We start from the raw sequence: 14,874 nt of genomic DNA on the forward strand, positions 1-14,874 counted from the left end.
TCACACTCTACTCAGGACATGGTGACACAGAGAGGCTGGAACTCTGCAGAATGCATGTGGCAAGGGTGGTGGGAGTGGGAGTCACACCACCTCCAGGTTCAGGAGCCGCAGGGAGAGCCGTCCTCGCCGCAGGGTCCACGTCCAGCATGAGGGCTTCCCTGTGGGAGCAGTGACCTCCGTGCCCAGCAGCAGGGGCGAATGTTCCTATGTGGGACCTGGCCTTGGGTGGACACTGTCCTGTGGAGCCTCAAGCCTGGTTCTGTGGCCTTCCCCAAATAGTATTAGCCCCCATATCATATATGTATACATATGGTACTTTATGAGTAAATGAGAAAATTTTTGCATCCCATTGTTTGCTCCAAGAATGAGTGAGAACTCAATCTGGAGATAATTTCAGAGAGCAAGGATTTCATTATGCTGAACTGTGAACCCCTTCCTAAGTCTTCCACCTGACTATACCACAGGGTAGAGAGAACTGCATGTCTTTCTCAACATCACATCTCATAATTGACAACATAGGTACTCCCTTTTCTTCTGAAGAAAATAAAAACACTTTTAAATGTAGATTTAAGACGCCTCTCTGGGCACTCTGTCACTGACCTTGGTGGGTCCCAAACTCGCTGAGCACCAGGATTGCTTGTGGGGCTTCTGAGAAAGTGCTCAAGCCTCTCCCCGGAGCCCCCTTCTCAGAGTCTGAGGCACAAGATCAAGGAAGTGCTTATTCAACAAGCCCTGGGTGCGAGGCTGGTGCACAACCATGTGGGAATCGTGGTCCACGGACGTTCTTGCTGCTAAAAGTGTGATCTGAGGACCAGCAGTAACAGCCCCAACCTTGTTATGAATGCAGAGTCTCAGGCTCTACTCCTGACTGTCTCGATTTAATGAGGAGTCCAAGTGAGCACCACCTTCTCCAGCCTGGACACGGCACTATTTTCTAGAGTTTCCTCTACTGCATCACTTGCCCGTCACTTCCTGATTCTGCACAGCAGCCAGACTGATGCTTCTCAAGAGTAGTCACATCAGGTCGTCTTCTGTTCAAACCATCTTATAATTCTCTGTCTTACTCAGACAAAACCAACACCCTTCTAATATCCTCTAGGTCTAGGTGGTCTGGCTGGACATTGCATCTCATCTCAATTCCTCGCTCTTCCTTGAGCACATGGACACTCTCCTACCCTAGTGAATTGGAACTGGAGGCTCCCCTGCCTGGAAAGAATTTCCCCCCAGACATCCTCATGGACATTCCTTCGTGTACTTCACATCTTTACTCAAAGGCTCCTTTCCAATAATGCCCATACTGACTGCACAAGTAAAACAGCCATCGTCCCTGTCTCCACACACTTATACACTGGGTCCCCTTCCTGAAAGCACTTACCAACCTCGAAGGGAAACACTTCCCTCACTTCCTAGGCCTGCAGTGCACACTCTGCCCCTTCCCACCAGAACACACTGCACAAGGCCACCAAGATTTCTCGGTCGTCCGTTCACTGAGGTTTCACAGATGCAAAAACAGTGTCTCCTCTATCTGGCACACAACAAATATTGGTCGAATGAATGGATCAGTGTAGAGCACCTCCCTATTCTATGTTTATTAATGTGACCTCAGGCCACAGGCTGTCTTGGGGCAGCTACAGCACAATGTCCACTCACGTCGGCATCAGTGCCTCCTGTACTCTCCTCACAAGGGCTGATCTCTCCTCCCTCCCACACCCCTCAGCCTACTCTCTACACAAGATGAGAGTTTCTCTTCAGAAAAGATGATCCTGGATTTATAGGTCCTATATTCCAACCTACTGTGAATCTATTAGATGCTGCTTTATAAATCCAGGAGTTTGGATTGGAGCCACCACTAGGATTAGGAGATCTAAGGGCAGAGAGGGGCCAGGCTGCAGAGAAGATGGAAATCCAACAAGAATTAAGTCAAGATGGGAAACCGTTGGGTCCCTCCCTATGCTAATCCCAGAATCTGGTTCCTTAAAAAAGATGCAGAAAGGATGGAAAGAGGAATGCAGAAAACAGTCTTAGAAGGAGGGCAAGAGCTGGAGGAGGCTGAGGATTTCTCCCTGGAGAACACTGAGGATGCTATGTGCAGGCAGCCCTAGGACTTGACAGGTGAAAATGATTCCTCCTGTTCTCAGAGATGGGGACACCCAGAGCAGAGTAACTTTAAACATGAAAAAGCACAGTCATTACTCAAAAAACAAAACAAAACAAAAACCCCTAAATAAGCAAAATATCAACACATACACACCAAGAAAGGGCTGGTGGCAGGACCTAGCCTGAGCCTGGGCTGACCTGGTGAGAGGAAGCCCTTGCTGTGCTGCCCACAGTCCTGGAGACAAGACAAGGGCCAGGTGAGCTCTGAGTCCCTGTGAACACAGGTCCTGGTGGGACAAAGCTCTACTGAAGGGACAGGACAAAGAAACAGAGAAGATGACTCAGCCCAGGAGTGACCACATCAAAGCCCACGATGCACTGAGCACTGACTGGGCACAGGTCTTGTCTACCCTCAGTTCTTCACAGCCTTCCCATCAACTCCTCATGGCACCAATTAGAAAACACTAATTCATATAGAGATTTTATTTCCAGTAGGAAAGTAAAACATTATTACTCCATGCACCACAAAGTAAACACAGGGATAGAGACAGCCCAGCCCCGCCTGCACTGGAACAGGAAAGTGGATCAGGGAGGAGAACACAGGTCACGGTGGGGACGGGTCAGGGTGGGCAGGGCTGGGCCAGTCTCCCCACCTCCTCACACTATGCTGATAGGAACACAGACACATTCAGATGCAGCTGCAGAAAGAGGAGTCAGGGGATCTGAAGTCACAAAGTGGGACCGGGCATCACTCAGTCCCCACAAGGCAGCTGTCTCACACTGTGAAAGAAATCATCATGAACACATTCAGGTCAGTCATGGAAGTGCTGACATTCTCAACAGCCCCCCCACATGCTCAAATGTGCCACTCAAAGATCCCCACCACCCAGTGTGTCCCTTCTGCACCAACTAGTCTCCCAATCTAGGCGCTCCAGGGTCTCACCTTTAGGATCTATGAGAGACACATCAGAGCCCTGGGCACTGTCACTGCCTGGGGGAGAACAAAACCAGGACGTGGTCAGAACCCACAGGAGAGAAACCAGAGAAGGAACTTTGAGGAAGGTGAGCCCCCCCCCCCCCCATGGCCTCCTGTATACACTCTCACAGGGGTCTCAGGAATCACACCCCCTCCTCACTTACTTGCAGCCTGAGTATAGCTCCCTCCTTTTTCACCTGTAAAAATAAAACATCACATGAAAGGCCATGGAGAAGACTCAGTTATGAGATCTTAGAGAAACCCCCTAGTCCTGGACCCCAGAGAACTTTGTGGAAATGTGACCAAAAATCCAGGACGGAATCAGGAACATGAAGAAAGGACATATGGGAGGACTGGACCAGCTGCTCTCCCAGAGATCTGTCCTTAGCGGAAACTTCCCCTCTGACATTCACATGCTGAGAAACAGGCCCTCAACTGGAATTATGAAGAAGAAAAACCTGTCTTTCATTTTCACATGTACTTTACAAAAGTGTAAGCGTTAGCACTAAGCTCCTGACTGGCAAGCACATGTGTGTGGAGGGTACTTTCCAGGAACAAGGCAGCAAAATTCTACCTGGGCTTGAAACCCCGCAGTGAGACAAGAAAACTCAGATCCCTCCCTCCCTTCCCTACCTGAGTGCCTCTTCCTCCAGATCACAGCTCCAGCCACCACAGCTCCAGCCAGCACAGCCACACAGAGAACCAGGCCAGCAATGATGCCCATGATGGGGATGGAGGACAGAGGAGGTTCTGCGGAGGAGAGGGAAGGGGTCCTGACCTCAGGCTTGAGTCCTGACCTTGCTAAAATTTCCCAAAGGGCTCCTGCTTTACTTGAGAAGAAGCTCCACCCCCATCTCCCCCCTTACCCCATCTCAGGGTGAGGGGCTCCTGAAGCCCCTCGTGCTGCACAAGGCAGGTGTATCTCTGCTCCTCTCCAGAAGGCACCACCAGGGCCGCCCACTTCTGGAAGGTTCCATCCCCTGAAGGCCTGGTCTCCACAAGCTCCATGTCCTGGGTCTGATCCTCCCCATCACGCTGCCAGGTCAGAAAGATCTCCGAGGGATAGAAGCCCAGGGCCCAGCACCTGAGGGTGACCTCACGGTCAGAGATGGGGTGATGGGTCACGTGTGTCTTTGGAGGGTCTGAGAAAGAAGAATAGAAAATTCACACTTTGTGTTCCCTCCATGGGCCACTGAGGCAGCATCATGTGACTGTCCTGAGAATGGACAGGACAATGGGGTTCAAAAGAAGAAGCACAAACACCAGACACCAGCCTGGACTCCAGGGTGTGGAAAAATCTCCCAGTACTTGGAAATTTCTAGAATAAGGATGAAAGCCAAAGAAGGAGGCTCCATGTAAGGGGGAGAATACAGAGTAATGGTCCTGACTTTGGTGGAAGCTGAATGACTCAGAAAAGCTGGAGTGAGGCCTCCTAAGATGTTCTCAGGCTGAGCACAGGCCTTGAGAGAGAAAGTTATGGTTCAGGAGATGGTGGCCAGGATCAAAGGGCAAAGCTTGGCAGTTTCAGGGATGGCGTCCTGTTTCTTCCTCAAAAGAGACTGGAATCCTTAATTGTTCTTCAGAGAAGCGGGGTCACTGGCAAGTCACTGTCTTTTACAGAATATGACAACCTGGGCAGATTCCTCCCTCTCATGACAGGAAGCTGGGACCATGTTCCCGCTTATACGGTGCAGGGCCCTGTGGGGGTCCTGGGCACAAAGCCTTTCTGCTTCCCCTATTTCTTTGATTATAGGAAAACAGCCTTCATTCAGCCTTCATTCAGCCTCCATGACCTTCCCTGAGTTCCAATGGGCAGATTCAAGCAGTTGTTAATTAGGGAAGGGAGGGGCTGCACGAGACCAGGGAGAAACAGCCAAGAGCAGCCTTGGGGCAAGGTCCTGTTTCCCCATCAACAATACACACAACAAAATCTTTCAGCTATTCTGCAGAAGTTGAAACCCCCTCCAGTGGGAGTAGTTAGTGATTAACAAGGGTATGCTGCCCACAAGCATGCAGGCCCCAAACCAGTTGGACTTGAAGGTTGATGATGCTGACTGCGATTTAGCTCACCACCAACCCATCATAAGAATGCAAGACTGTTACTGCCTTGATCCTTATCGCACAACACTGACCCTGAGCCCCAACTAACTATAAGACTCAGGCAGGAGACAGATGGGCCCCCAGGGCAAACAGTCTCAGCTCGTTCCCTGTGGACGGATACTCTGAGACAGGAATAACAGGAAAATTGGGAGAGGAGGCTGGGCCCTGCCCAGATAGAAGATGGGACCATATATTCCTCACTCTGGAAGCCAGCAGAACTTTTCCAACCACGCATGCGCAGAAAGCCTCCTTGGCGGTCAAAAGGGGAGTGGTGCCAAGTGGCCAAACCAAGTGGATTCTTCAATGCAATCTATCTTGGCTAAGAGACGTGCACACACACGTGGGAAAATCCTGAGATACAACAAATACGGAATTTGAAGCAGACAAATCAAAATGATTGGTCAAAGGAAATGGAAGAAATGCCCCATGTAAGTGATTTAAACTGCCACAAGGGCGCGACTCATCCACATGTATGCTGCTCCTTTTTTTCCCCTAATAAATACTTTACTTGTTTCACTACTTTCTGTCTTTGTGGGAATTCTCTTCTGCAACGCCGTAGGGCCAGGGCCTTGTCACTGACCACTGGTCCGGTGACTGGTGCTCTCACCACCGCTAACCCACCTCCATCACTGACAGGGAACTGAAACCCGGGCAAGTCTCTGCGGCCGATGCTATTCGAGATCAAGGCCTCTCCCTATTCCCCAGGGAGGGGGGAGGGCACAGTTCTTGAGGTGCTAGCCACTGTGTTCCCCCTTTGCCTGGCAAAATAATAAAGCTATTCCTTCCTACTCCTCCAAAGCGCTGTCTCCATATTTCCTTTCAGCAAGGGTACAGAGAGGCCAGAATCTTCTCTGCAACACCACAGGGTCCCCATTTTCCTCTCCTTGTGGGAAGCCAGCTCCAGCCCCAGTGAAGATCAGGGAGGCCCAGGGAGGCCCCACGGCCGCTCCTACCTGCGCGCTGTAGCGTGTCCTTCCCTGCCTCCAGGTAACTGCGGAGCCCAGCTACGCATGCCCCGTCTAGGTAGGCTCTGTTGTGCTCTGCCTCACTGCCCGCCTCCAACTTGAGCTTGGTGATCTGAGCGGGTGTGTCCGCCGCGGTCCAGGAGCGCAGGTCCTCGTTCAGGGCGATGTAATCGGCACCATCGTAGGCGTCCTGCACGTACCCGCGGAGGAGGCGCCCGTCCGGCCCCACGTCGCAGCCAAACATCATCTGGAGGGTGTGAGACCCTGATCCCGCCCCGACCACCCGCAGTGACTAAACCCAAACTGAAAATGAAACCGGGTCAAGTTCCTGCGTTTCCTCCCGGGTTGGGAGATGGGGCGGATCCCGCAATGTTGGGGGGACCCTGGGACCCGGAGACTCGGGGCGACCTCGGGCCCGTCCCTGGGGATGGGGGTCGTGACCGGGACCCGGGCCCGCGTCGCTCACCGGCCTCGCTCTGGTTGTAGTAGCCGCGCAGGGTGTTCAGGTTCACTCGGAGAGTCTGTGCGTGGTCCTTGCAGATCCGCGTCTCCCGATCCCAATACTCCGGCCCCTCCTGCTCCACCCACGGCGCCCGCGGCTCCATCCTCGGATTCGGGGCGTCGCTGTCGAACCGCACGAACTGCGTGTCGTCCACGTAGCCAACGGCTATGAAGCGGGGCTCCCCGCGGCCGGGCCGCGACACGGCGGTGAGGAAATATCTCATGGAGTGGGAGCCTGGGGGCGGGGAGGGGTGAGAGCCGGCCCGACCCTCCTCCCGGCGCGGGGCCCCGGGTGCGAGGTGGTGGGGCCGGGAGGGGGGAGGGGGCGAGGGGCTCGTGAGACGGAAAAGGTGGGGGAAGGGCCGGGACCTCGGGGGAGAGAAGAGGGGGCGGGAAGCGAGGGGCGGACAGGACGGCACCCAGGGGAGGGGCGGGTCTGGGCGGGGGTGAGGGAGTCGCTCCCTCCCTGGGGGTCCTGCTCCCCGACCCCCGGGCGATCCCCTCGCTCCTCCCCGCAGAGGCCGCTCCCTCCCGACCCCGCACTCACCCGCCCGGGTCTGGGTCAGGGCCAGGGCCCCCGAGAGCAGCAGGAGGAGGGTTCGCCGCGCCACGACCCGCATCCTCGGGTCTGCGGGGAAGAGTCCGGGCGGGTCGGTGCAGAGTTTACAACCGGGAACGGCGGTGACTTTGGCCTCTGAAAACCGAACACGCAGTGCGAATGAGAACTGGGGCCGCGTCATGAGAGAGAAAGTGAAACTTAGGGGAAACGGAGAAGCCCGAACAGAGAGCTTCTGCGTCTGCACAGAGACCTTGATCCTGAGAGCCACGCCCTCCAGGGGACCTGGGACTTTGTCCTGATCCTTCCCCTCCTGCACGCAGAGTTCTTTGTCACACTGTCTCCCTGAGTCCTGGCCCCGGGGCTGTATAGTCAGTGGTTTTCAAAACATTTTTGTCAGAACGTAATGAGGACACCGAGAATAATTTTAAGTGGTGTTGCGGTAATAACGGCTACTGTGTACACAGAGGTCTAATAGAAATACGGAGACAAATTTTGGAGGAAGAGAGAGATGGAAGATTTTATTGTGGGGCTCGCAGTCTGGGGTATGTGATAAGGATCAAGTTGGTGGAGGTCTTGCATTCTTTTTCCTTTGCATTATTCTTTTTATTTTTTTCCTTTGCAATATTTCAAAACAGTCATAGCTGACGTCAGGCCACCCGGTGACTGGGGTCTGGCATTTTGTTGATTGTCTGTTTGTCTGTGGTTTGTCAGCTGGGGACCTCCTTTCTGAAATGCAAAACAAACTATAGGAATGATTTTGTTACAACTGGTCCTATGGAATGCAGCTTCCAAGTTGTAAATAAGGTTAGCAAGTGAGAGGCAGGATGTAACTCACACAGAGTTAAGTATCAGGGAGTTAGCTTTGTGAAGTAAAAATCTAGTTACTACAGATTATTGACAGCTAAAGTAAAACAAGGAGTGATTAACTCTTTCAGGCCAGGTTATCTTTCTCCTCTACCCTGTTCAATGTTCTCTTTGTTTTCCTTGCTCTCAAGAGGAAAAAGAAAAATCACTTCTATTTGCATTGCAACTATGTCCCCCACTACTAGTTTATTCCCTCCATATCAATGGAGAAACTCACTTCTATTTGTATTGCAACACTGGTTACTTCTACCAACATTTTCCATAGTAGAAATAATAGTTTAAAATTTTTATTAATTATCTAGAATAATAATAACTCATGCATTTAATATGTAAAATAACGATTTCCCAAACATGGTGGTGGGAACAGTGGAGCTTTTTACATTTTAAAAAAATTTTTTAAATTTATTTATGTGTTTATTTATTGGCTGCGTTGGGTCTTCTTTGCTGCACACAGGCTTTCTGTAGTTGCAGTGAGCAGGAGCTACTCTTCATTGTGTGCAGGCTCCTCATTGTGGTGGTTTCTCTTGTTGTGGAGCACAGGCTCTAGGTGCTCCGGCTTCAGTAGTTGCAGCACAAGGGATCAATAGTTGTGGCGCATGGGCTTAGTTGCTCCATGGCATGTGGTATCTTCCTGGGGCAGGGATTGAACCTGTGTCCCCTGAATTGGCAGTCAGATTCTTAACCACAGCGCCACCTAGGAAGTCTGCTTTTTACATTTTTATATTCTTACAAATCTCTTTCTTATCTATCTCATTCAAAGACCACTGGATTTTCATGTTTGCTTCTGCATTGAATCCGTTATTTTGATTGAAGTCTCTGAAAAAAAAAAAGGCCCACACATATGTAAGAATAGTATTTTCAATAACCTTTTGATAATTATGTACGTTCATCTTTTATACAAAACAAGTGGTAGTTTCTCAAAGGTTATTTACAAAGTTGACCTGAAACAATATCATTGACTATTTTCTATTCTGTTACATTAAAATGAATAAGCCTATTTTGCACATTGAATGTCTCTTGTACTAATGTAAGATTTTTTTAAAGTAATACATTGTTTCACTAAATTTTGTAGGCCTTCTAGTGTCGTTCATTCTTTCAAGTAAAAATTATATTCCATGAAAAAGAGGGTAGTTCACCTTGTAACCATGTAGAGCTAAATCAGACTCTATGTTAAATCAAAATTCCTGATAACTCTCAACTTTTAGGTTGTGAATATTTTTAAGTTTACAGGTGGAAAGTAGACACTTCCAAAGCAGAACAAAAGACAAATCTCAACATTTGGAACACTGACACCGATGGCAGACATTCCCAGAAAGATCCATCTGACAGAGCGGTTCGTTGCCACCCCTTTTTCCACTAGACTGTGGAACGGACATTGACAGTGGGGAATTGTAACCGTGTAGAGCTAAATCAGACTCCATGTTAGATCTGTTTCTTTGACTTTAACCTTTGCTTTTTGCTGCTTTTGTTATTATAATCATACGTGATGGCCTGCCTCAGGGAACTCTGTCTGAACGTTAAACTAAAGTGCCTCTGTTCAGCTCACAGGCAGACAACCTGCCCTGCCCACCTGTGTGAATGGCTGAAATTAACATATCCCCTCACCTAGGCTGGTTATTCCCAGAAATCTTTTGTAAGACTGATGGCCTTTAACTTTACTTCCTCACAGCCTCTCCCTCTCTGATTCTATAGAACAAACTGGCATGCAGACCCCAATAAGATGGTTTTTAGGAGACACTAGTCTGCCATCTTCTCAGTCTGCCGGCTTTTCTGAATGAAGTCTTATTCCTTGCCTCAACACCTTGCCTCCGATTCATTGGCCTATCGTGCAGCGAACAGAGCAAGCTTGGACTCAGTTACAAGTTCATACAAATTATTTTCCTTGGGACATAGTAATTTGGAATGTAGCAGAAGTGCTTGATGTGTACTTCCCATGTCATCATAGAAGATACTTTTTTTTTTAGAAAAACAACTATTTATTAACATTTTGAGATATGAGCATAAACCTTTTGCTTTTTCTAAAAGAAGCAGCTTGCTTTTGCAATAGGAAATACAATATAACAATATTTGTGCAAGGCATATGTTAAGATTAGAACACCATCTTCTGAATTTCATCTAAGCATGAGAAATTTGACAGGCCAATATTCACACCAGTTTTTTTTTAATTACTCTAGTACAAGTGGATAATAGATTTTAGAATTATCATACCATTCTATACCACATTATAACATGATATACTTTACTTCTGTTCCTCTTGCAGTGTATCAGGTCTTTTAGAGCATCAGCAGAGAAAGGGTAACATTCAGTAAGTGTGCTCACTTCAAAGAAAACAATATCTGTTTTATGCCATCAAGTTTACTATTAATTGTTCAAGGAAAACAGTGCCATTAAAATACAGTCAGGGGCAAAGGGGAAGCTGGGACGAAGTGAGAGAGTAGCATAGACATATTTACACTACCGACCGTAAAACAGATAGCTAGTGGGAAGTTGCTGTATAACAAAGGGAGATCAACTCGATGGTGGGTGATGCTTTACAGGGAGGGTGGGAGGGAGTCACGGGAGGGAGGGAATATGGGGATATGTGTATAAATACAGCTGATTGACTTTGGTGTACCTCAAAAACTGGTACAAGGGTGTAAAGCAATTATATTCCAATAAAAAGCATGCATAAATAAATAAATAAATTACAATAAAAACTTAAAAAAAAATACAGTCATGTGGAACTTTACTTGTCCATGTAATTATTGCTTGTCAATTAGGTCCTATCATTAAGCTTTAGATCCATAGGATCTAATCGGATATTAGATCCCCAAGGGAATCACAGGTGTCCCCTGATCCCTAGAGTGGAGGACACACAGTAGGATAATCAAGGAAGCCTCCCCCAAACCCTCTGCCCCTGTCAACCACAGCTCTGTTCTCTATATCTGTAAGTCTGTTACTGTTTTAATTTTATTTAATTTGATAGCCATATGTGGCTAGTAGCTAGCATATTGGGCAGTGCATATCTAGAATGTTCTTAATTTTCAGGCTCTTCCACGCAGAAAATACTGTGTGACTCATAGGTTGATGCATATTAAAAGGATCTTCACACAGAAATCATGGATTTGTCTATTTGGGTCTTAGACATAGTCTTAAAATGCAACATGCACAGAAAGTTTCGTCAATATGTTTTTTAACAACTCAAGTGTTCAGACATTAAACAAACCTGTTTATCGCCTTAAGGTCTTAAGTGTTCAAAACTGCCCATCAGGGTGTCAACTACAATTGGCATTCCCCATTGGCATTTGCCATCTACCTCTACAAAGATTAAATCTTGTGCTGCTACAGCTGCCGACTGTCAAAGCCCCCCCAATAGGTGTTCAGGGTAGAGAACTGAAATGAGACACTCTGTGCTTTGTGAAAACTGGCAGAACAGGTCATTAAATAGTTAGATATTTTCAGGAGCCAACTTTATGGGCCCAATTCTTGTATCTCCTCATGTCTAGAAAAACACTAAAATCCTTCATGGTGACAACTGCTCCTTTTGACTAGCAGTAACTTTTTGTAAACAATTTGTGCTTAATTGCATGTTTTTCCCTTTCACCAAACCACATATATACTGAGCTTCTCCCCTGCCTCTTTGGAACAGTTTCTCAGAGCTTTCTGGGATGCTGTCTCCCAGGCTGCAGTCCCAATTTTGCCCCAAATAAAACTTAACTCTCAACTTTCACGTTGTGCATTTCTTTAAGTCAGTAGTTTTGGCGACCATGAATAAGGGACCCAGAGTGGACTGCTCTCCTTCTCCTGAACTCTACGAGGTAGTGGAGCCTTGGTATCAGCAGAGGCCTCTTGAGCCCGTCTGCCTCCTTGGGGAGTCCGGATGAATTTGGGTAAGTCTCTCCTGGGTCTCGGATCTCCCATATTGGTTGATGATCCTGAGTTTTATTTGACAGTGTAACAGGTACCTGCCTCCTCCCAGTCGAAATATATGGGGGGGGGGGGGGGAATGGCGTTTGAAAGATACCAGGGAAATACCCACTCAGTGGATAAATACTGGGTGGGGCTCAGTTGAAAGATACTGAGGAATACCCACCAGGTGAAAGATCCTGTGGAAGCCCTGGTTGAAAGATACCAGGGATATACCCACCCACTTGAAAGATGGGGGGGGGGGGTGTTGGTTGAAAGATACTGGGGTTTGCTCAGTTGTAGGAGACTGAGTGGTCTATGCTGAGTGGTTAGGTAGGAGGCTGATCTGATGCTTTTCCTCAATTCGGCTGCCTAGAATTTGTCAGGATAAAAGTGAAGATGTTACATGAGAGCTTTGCTCCGAAGATAAGGGACAAGAACTCCTCCAGGCTAGTATGGCTCTCTCAGGCAACTGAGGGATTTACAGGAGTAGTGGAGGCACAGTCCTCATACCGTGCAGTGTTCCCATAGGGAAACCCACTCATTAATTAAAATGCTTGCTTGCCAGGGGTTGCAAAATAAGAATTGGCCATTCAGTGATCTGAGCACCCATGGTGGTCTTAGACTACCGAATGCGGGGACCGAGGCACGTAAGAGAGCTGAAACGACTCTGGGGTGATGCCTAGAGGAGTTAAGCTCACAAGCAGCACACTGGCCCGCCACACAATTTCACTAGTGTCTTTTATCACAGACAAATTCAACTTTAAAATGGGAAATAGAGCCTCTCACAGAAACAAGGGGTGTCAGAAGACCAACCTCTTTCTAATATCCCAGCCAGCTTTATGTATGTATAAAACTTATACTTGCAAGTACGAAGTTAATTGGGAAACTTATACTAAAGTAGATCTCAACCTAAAATTACCAAATTGGGGTTATTTTAATATTCCAAAATTGCTATTTTGCACACACAGAAAAAGCTGGCCTTAATATCAAACAGACTGAGTGGAATGCTTGATTGGTATCTAGAAGCTTCTAAACTAGAAAGGCTGCTAGTACTGTCTCTGACTCTGTCTCTCTGATGTATCTTCTTCTATCTGAATTGTCTATTTCTTTTTCTCTCCCAGCTCTTCTGCCTCCTGCTGCTCCCCTCTTCCCAGCAAAGGAGGATAGAATATCAGAAGTGATTATAGCTCCCTTTAAGGAGAAACCTATTACGGGGGAGGTGAACCATCCTTGGTGCTTATGTATACACTGTGGATTGGAGCAGGAACTACAGCCTTGGCTAAAGAATTTCCCAATCCAAGTCAGGATCCACTGGGATTTGCTAAGGAATTTCAGTTGACCATCCAGACCTACTAGCCTGAGTTTTTCAGATCTATATCAATTAATACAGCTGTTAGATTCTGAAAGCAAAGTAAGGGAATGGGTAAATAAAACAGGATGAAGACATCACTTAATTGATTTTGAACCACAGGCTCACACTGAATGCAAGGAATTAGCTCAGAAATTACTCAAACTTTTCTCAGAGCTTTTCCAAAAAACTGTAGACTGGCCAGAGACTCAACAATGCAAGCAAAGATTGGATGAATAAATTCTGGACTATTAGGAAAGTTTTGAGGAAAAAAAAAACTTTTAAGCAGCATTCTGGCTTGATCATTGAATCATTCTGTAACCACCAAAACAATCCTTTGCTTAACTCCACCTTTTTAGAAGGCTTAGATGAGGATTTGGCTACTTTAGTCAAAAGATACAATATAGGTTGGTCCACGTTGCATACAAACACCCTTGTTATATTGACTGAGCAACTTTTCAAAACCATGACAAAAAAAAGAAAGAAAGAAAAGAAAAGGAGGTATCTACGAAAATTATGAACCTTCAATTGTGCCAATTAAGTACACAATGTCAATCGAAGGTTTAATCAACCCCCATTTAATTCCCAACCAATAGAAAAAGCTAGATTGAAGGGAAAAAAAATTTTTTTTTTCAGAATTCTAACCCTAAGAGAATAAGTCCTACTAGGGAGAACCTTATTTTCTCTCCCTGCACCTTGAGACCAGAGCTCTCATGAACAATTATCTAAATTATCTCTAGTTCCCAAGATTGAAAAGGAAAAAAAACCTGGAAGAAGCCTTTTAAAATTGTTCTTATTTCAACTGTTATTTATAAACTAGTGAGTTTTATATTATGATATCTAATTAGTGACTAAGTTTGAAAAATGCAGCTATATCTTTTGTTGTGTCTGCCTGTGTGGTGGGAACTCTAGGAGCTTTAGGACCCACAGGCTATAACTCAACTGGAGAGAAATGTAGCTGGGCCCAGTTGTTATCTATTTGTACCTGCTTACTTGCAACTCCTCTTGCATATTTCCTGCCTACCTCTGTTACTATGTAGCCCTTATAACTCTAAAAATGACCCAGAGCCCATGAAAGAAGAGTATCCAATCAAATCACATTCTACCTTCCTTGTTACCTCATTTGGGGGACCAAGAAAGCCTAATGTATAGAAAGTTAACAAAAAAGTATAAAAGAAATTGCCACACTTTGTTCAGGGCTCAATCTTTGTACATGAATCCACTGGGCCTGTGCTGGCACAAATAAACGCTGCTTCCTGCATAAAGCCTCCGCGTCTTGCTTCACTCTGTACACTCCCACAACATTTCTTGGTGCATTGGCTGGGAAAGGAGTGGGGGGAGCAAAGATGGTGTTTTCACCTCCCTTGTCACCGGGATATGACCCCCGGGATGCCAGGAGTGGTGACATCACCTGGCGCCAGCGGACCAGTTGATCAATAAGGGACTAGCCCTCCCAGCATGTCAGGGTGAGACTTCTGGGAGAACAACAGAACCCGGAGAGGTGTAGGAACCAGTGCAGGGAGCACTGCCCGACAGACTGGTAAGAACCCAGGTTCATTCTAGTTATTAGACCCGT

The 14,874-nt window shown here is 47.2% G+C and overlaps 1 protein-coding gene across 4 annotated transcripts; it reads right to left on the minus strand.

Moving 5' to 3' along the window:
* Positions 1-2,565: 2,565 nt before the first annotated feature.
* Positions 2,566-7,449, minus strand: LOC130831897 (BOLA class I histocompatibility antigen, alpha chain BL3-7-like). 4 transcript variants are annotated; one of them, XM_057700360.1, is made up of 8 exons: positions 7,187-7,446; positions 6,605-6,874; positions 6,127-6,402; positions 3,940-4,215; positions 3,707-3,823; positions 3,238-3,270; positions 3,041-3,088; positions 2,566-2,877 (listed from the first exon to the last, which is right to left on the minus strand). In XM_057700360.1, the coding sequence occupies exons 1-8, from the start codon at positions 7,377-7,379 to the stop codon at positions 2,873-2,875; spliced, it is 1,218 nt and encodes a 405-aa protein (XP_057556343.1). In that variant the 5' UTR covers positions 7,380-7,446; the 3' UTR covers positions 2,566-2,872. The 4 variants fall into 4 exon arrangements, with proteins under 4 accessions (XP_057556343.1, XP_057556346.1, XP_057556344.1 ...); XM_057700363.1 differs by lacking the exon at positions 3,940-4,215 and having other exon boundaries at positions 7,187-7,449; XM_057700361.1 differs by lacking the exon at positions 3,041-3,088 and having other exon boundaries at positions 7,187-7,447.
* Between the last annotated feature and the right edge of the window lie 7,425 nt (positions 7,450-14,874).

The sequence above is a fragment of the Hippopotamus amphibius genome, chromosome 11 (assembly GCF_030028045.1).
Source record: "Hippopotamus amphibius kiboko isolate mHipAmp2 chromosome 11, mHipAmp2.hap2, whole genome shotgun sequence".
In the NCBI taxonomy this organism is placed as follows: Eukaryota; Metazoa; Chordata; class Mammalia; order Artiodactyla; family Hippopotamidae; genus Hippopotamus; species Hippopotamus amphibius.

Coding starts and splice junctions, on each gene's coding strand:
- LOC130831897 (XM_057700359.1), bottom strand. CDS start 7,379: ATGACGCGGCCCCAGTTCTCATTCGCACTGCGTGTTCGGTTTTCAGAG. Junction 6,875..7,186: donor CCTGACCCAGACCCGGGCGG/GTGAGTGCGGGG, acceptor CCCCGCCCCCAG/GCTCCCACTCCATGAGATAT. Junction 3,271..3,706: donor CTGGAGGAAGAGGCACTCAG/GTAGGGAAGGGA, acceptor TTATTTTTACAG/GTGAAAAAGGAGGGAGCTAT.